The sequence below is a fragment of the Arachis hypogaea genome, chromosome 20 (assembly GCF_003086295.3).
Source record: "Arachis hypogaea cultivar Tifrunner chromosome 20, arahy.Tifrunner.gnm2.J5K5, whole genome shotgun sequence".
Taxonomy (NCBI): domain Eukaryota; kingdom Viridiplantae; phylum Streptophyta; class Magnoliopsida; order Fabales; family Fabaceae; genus Arachis; species Arachis hypogaea.
The window spans coordinates 117,622,045-117,627,146 of NC_092055.1; the positions used below are offsets into that span (position 1 = coordinate 117,622,045).

General features: G+C 34.6%; 1 protein-coding gene across 1 annotated transcript; it reads left to right on the forward strand.

Annotated features, from left to right (window-relative positions):
* Positions 1-217: 217 nt before the first annotated feature.
* LOC112785141 (protein POLAR LOCALIZATION DURING ASYMMETRIC DIVISION AND REDISTRIBUTION) lies at positions 218-4,600 on the forward strand. The gene is made up of 3 exons (XM_025828583.3): positions 218-2,459; positions 3,245-3,699; positions 4,027-4,600. The coding sequence occupies exons 1-3, from the start codon at positions 2,120-2,122 to the stop codon at positions 4,360-4,362; spliced, it is 1,131 nt and encodes a 376-aa protein (XP_025684368.1). The 5' UTR covers positions 218-2,119; the 3' UTR covers positions 4,363-4,600.
* Positions 4,601-5,102: the final 502 nt, after the last annotated feature.

A 5,102-nucleotide genomic window follows, 5' to 3' on the forward strand; every position in this document is an offset into this window, starting at 1 on the left:
TTTCAATTTTGTATCAAGCAATAGTGGAGCATGATCCAAACCGAGTTCTAAAAGACAAAGTACAACTGTATTGAGAAATCTCTTCAGCCACACCACCCCTATAAACACCATATCCAAAACGATCACGTATAAGTTCAGATTCACCTCTACAATTAGAACACGTCTATGGACTACCCATTGTGTCAATGTTTATAAGATCTCTATCTTCAATAAAATTATTGAAAGTTTCAATTGATGATTGCACGCTGTCATTCCTACCCATATTTTTTTTTTTTTTTGACTTTTGATAGCATTAAAATTTCTAAGTACCACTACTACACCTTGAAATTGCCGAATAACTGAAATATGATAAGTAAATTACAAAAGTTGAGTATGATCATTTATGCTCAAATATATTCCTGCCAGCCCCCATTCTTCATTTGTACCCAAGTCTTTAACTGCTGTTGTAATATAAAATTATTCCAACTTCACAATTTTGACTTCCACATCATCTTTCCATGCCAAAGCCAAACTTCTTGCTACACCACTCGGTTTTACTATGGCCCAATCTTTATAACCATATGACCTTAATTTTTCTTCCATTTTTCGAAATTGATTTTTCGTTTCGCATAAAAAAAATCTTAGGGAGTGGGATCTATTAATCCCTATCAGACTGTGGATTATCAAGGACCTTCTCAAATTCCGACAATTTCACATGAGGACCTCATATCTCTTTGGATGCCATTTGACAGCCGACACCCTCCACTCTCATGTCATCATCACTAGATAGCTCCATACACATCTTTTTGATATTATCATTATTCTCTTTTAATTTCTTCCAATTTGCATCTTCTCTCCAATAATCATCTTTCCAATAATTTCTCCTTAATGGACCTCTTGTTAATTATTCTTAGACAAAGTCATATTTTCCAACAAAATTAAGGAACTCGAGTTTGTGATACCATTCCAAACTACTTTAGAAATTTCAAAAATTTAGTTTGTATTTGTTCTCCATGCTTCTCTTTGGCTGTCTTTTAACATGATCATTCGTTTCTTTTATAGTTAGACTTGAAAATTCTTCCAATAACTAAACTGGTGGTAGTTTTTTCATTGACTGAGGTGTCTTATTATTTCGAGACTTTTTTGTCGTCTCTCCATCTTCCCTAACTTTCACTCTTCTCTTAACATGATCCGCCTTTACCTATTTTCCAAATTTATTTTGATGCAAATGATCCGAGATAGAATTCTGCATCAACCTTTGACAATCTTTAGCAACGTGGCCTAGATGAGCACAGTATGTACAAAAAGCTTTAAGTCTCTCATATCGCAACTCCACTTTCATCGTTTTTTTTTTTTTATCAAAATTATTTATATCTTTAAATATCATCATAGATATTTATATTTATCTATCTTTGCTATTATTCTTAGGTAAAAATGAGAAAGAGAAAAGTCATTCTATAAAAAAATTAAAATATTAATTAAAGGTGACTAGAAAAAATTAATTTATATACTTGCTCATATTTCCTATTGTAATTAAAAAAAAAAGAACGAATGACAATACATTTAATACATCAAATTTAAAGTCAGAGTCTATTGTGAACTAATAACTAAAAAAAGAAAATCATTATTGGTTTTGTGTAATGAATATAATACATCATACCAAATAGGGAATTTCATTATAATTTAAATTTTATATTCAACTAGAGCGTATTTGTTTTCTTTTTTGCATAATTTGCTTGGAGTAGCTCCGTGCAGTAGGTATGACTATGAAGCATGAACTAATCGGACAATTTAAGTTAATTTTTTATTTGTTTGTCTACGGTAACTAATCTGCTAATGAGCTGCTGAACGCATAAGACAAAATTAAAATATTTTGACATTTGTTTAAGCGAATCAGTGAGCTGATCACTTGATGTTCCAAATTGATTGGCAATTTAAGTTACTAGCAGTAGTATATCAGTATTTTAATTTTAATTGACAGTATTTCATTAAACAAATAAATAGAAAGTTAGAAGAAGACGAAGAGACCAATAATTTTTCCCTCCAAAACTCAGAATGTGAAGTTAAGTGAACTATCATCAAGAATTTAATGCCCCACACTTATCACAAGTCACAATAAATCGCAGAACAGTGAGTAACAATGAATCGTAACAATGAGACTCGAAAGAAGAAGAAGAGCCTCTTATTTGAATCCTCAAACCCAAACCTTACTAACTTCCCACGCCGCTTAAGCGTCGCAGATATTCTTCTCACCGGTGACGAAGACGAAAACGACGCTAATTCCATGGCCGGCGTCGGAAAACCTTCGCTGTCTGCCAGATGCTATTCGCCTTGGCGACTTCTTGCTAGGTTGCTTAAGGTGCTGAGGCACACTAAGGGACACACAGCGGCTCTGCGACGGAGGCAGCAGAATGAGACTCCTCACTCCACCGCGACTACGCCGTCGCTGATAAACGTATCAAATGGCAGTAAGGAGTTCGGTGAGAAGCTCTGATTATTTTTTCCCGATTTTTTTTTGTTAAGTTAATTTTGGTAATTTTAACTGTTTTGTAACTTGCTTATGCTTATGCTTCATTCGCATGTGAATAGTGATGTACACAAAATTTTACCTGAATCTTTGATCTGACTGTATTTAATATAGTGGATTGTGACTTCATCTCTTTGCAATTTCTGATTAACCTAAACCTTTGTAATTAGTCTAATGCGATTTCCTAGTTCAAATCTTGAAATTAGCAAACATTTTTGGGAGTATTAGTTTGTTTATTAGCGGGATTAAGATTCACCGTTGTATCTGTTGATCGATCGTTTTTGTTTATATGTTTTTCCCATCCTGGAGGTGATTAGTATGCCATCAAATGCTAAAATACTAAAATATATTTATTTTACAGAAAATCGCTAGCAGTCTTTAACAATTTTGGCTAGCATTAGCGAGCACACAAAAAATTTACTAATTTCTGTGTGCAAACTCTGGTAAATGTATGTAAGTGCAACTGGATTGACTCGTGTTTGCAAGCTCAGATAAATATAAGTGCAAATTATATGCTTCTTGTGTGTAAGGCCTGTAAATGTGGGTGCATAATATTATTCGTTCAAAATAATAATATTTGGTGGCCATGAAGCATTGATGTTTATTTTATTGTTTGGTATAACATGCAAAATTGTTTCACCCGTTCCTTCTCTTTACAATTTCCCTTCATAATCAGTGACGAGTTATGCATTTTTCTCCTTGATAGTTACTTCATGATGTTGTTGATGTGTTCTGCAGGAGAGTTGCACGATGATGCTTCTTTTAAGCTAGGAGTTGGTTGTGGTTTACTATATATGATTGCAGCTAGTAAAAATGAGCTTGGGAAGATGGTTGAATTGCGGAAAGAAATGGAAATGCTCCTTCAAAATGTGAAAGGGGTACTGCAGAGTAAAGATGCACTTATCAAGCCATTGAAGCAGAACGATGCTCTCACCTGTTCCATAACTGATGTTCAAGAAGTTTCCGACTTTCACAGTCCTCTTTCAGTTCATTCAAAAACACCATATGTTCACCAAGAGTCAACAAGTGGAGTGGTTCATAAACATTTTCTAGAATATAATATAAATGACCGTAATAAACTTGCAGAAGAAATAAATGAGCTTGAGGCAGAATTTGAAGTTGAGTTAGAACGGTTGCAGCTGTATATGGATAGAGAAGCTGTGTATGAAGATGCAAAACACGAAATAGTTAAGGTAGAATTTTCATAGAGTAATTCTCATTCGTATATTCATTTTCTTATTCTGATATCTATTAAATCAACCAAGAACAATTTTGTGTCCGTCCATCAATATCAATTTTATCAAGTGAAATTCCCTTTGAGGGATGCATCTACAAATATCTCATTACTCTTCTGTTTAGAAAAGTATTGTGGGGTTAGTTTAATCTGGTATGAGAAGGAGTAACGGCTTTTTAATAATTTTTGTCAAGCTGTTGATTATGTTTTGGGTTTGTTCTTTACTTCTGTTCTTGGTTATTAACTTATTATCCATTCCATAGTGGCTGAAATCGGTATTTGGCAGGTAAATGCTGAGGACTCCCATTCAAAGAGCCATAGTTTGAGTTCTGGTGAAATAGTAATGGACCCGCAAGGAGCATGTGCTGATGTATCTTTTGCAGTTCCTCCAGTTGAACTGGAGAGAAGATTGCATGAACTGCTACAAGCAAGAATGCAAGAACAGATATCGGAGTTGGAGTCTGCTTTAGAATGCACCACTCATAAGCTTGCTGAGAAAGAGATTGAGGTTACTTGGTGGAAAGACACTGCAAAACTTGTGTCGCAGCACCTTCCAGAAACTTCTCGGTTTACTTTCCGTCTTGATCCTGATACTGCTTTGAAGTTGAGTCAAGTTGTATAGCTTTTGAAAGAGTGAAGTATAGGCCATTGTGGTTTTTGCACAACGTAGTAACAACCTGTTGCTCCATTTTTCCTTTTCATTTAAATTTCTGGTTCATTTATGGAGCAAATAGTTCGGACTTTGGAGGTTCTCAATAGCTTTGGTGATATAACTGATATGACAAAATGGAGGAAGCTAAATAGTTTCCCACTTTTAGTAATATACTCAATGCATGTGAATGTGAATGTCGCTTTCTATATGTATATTTTGTCAACATTTTTTCTCCCTAAATTGTGAAGCTCTCAATTTTTATTTCTCCTTTGTGGGTTAGGAAATCTGTGTTTTCTGTAACACAATGATCTTCACATTGGCAGAAGGACGCATAAAAGGATGCGTTGTGTGCATTCAATCGTCCTTGTTATTAATCAAACGCTCCGTATTCCCGTGAACGAAGGAGAAATGTTTTTACTAAAGAAAAAGTTGAAATGTCGATTTCTATCATTTACTTTTGCCTTTTGAAGGACCACAGCAGATAGCACATAAGTGTAGATTTTTTTTAATCAAATTGTCCCCTCAACCCCCCGGCCCTTCTTTTTCCTCCACCTTTGTCGTTATTAATTTATGACAACAACTAGGTAACCAAAAGCATATCAGCCAAAAATTAGCCAAAATGTGTTTGGACTCCATGAAAAATTGGATTTTGGTTTGTGCTCCGTGATCCCAAGAGCAGTTTTCAAACAATTATTCAAAAAATGATTCTA

What these genes read in the sequence shown, in the direction of transcription:
- LOC112785141 (XM_025828583.3), top strand. Translation starts at nt 2,120, where the DNA reads ATGAATCGTAACAATGAGACTCGAAAGAAGAAGAAGAGCCTCTTATTT. An exon ending in AAATGGCAGTAAGGAGTTCG is followed by an intron (nt 2,460 to 3,244) that starts GTGAGAAGCTCT and finishes TGTGTTCTGCAG; the next exon opens with GAGAGTTGCACGATGATGCT. An exon ending in CAAAACACGAAATAGTTAAG is followed by an intron (nt 3,700 to 4,026) that starts GTAGAATTTTCA and finishes GGTATTTGGCAG; the next exon opens with GTAAATGCTGAGGACTCCCA.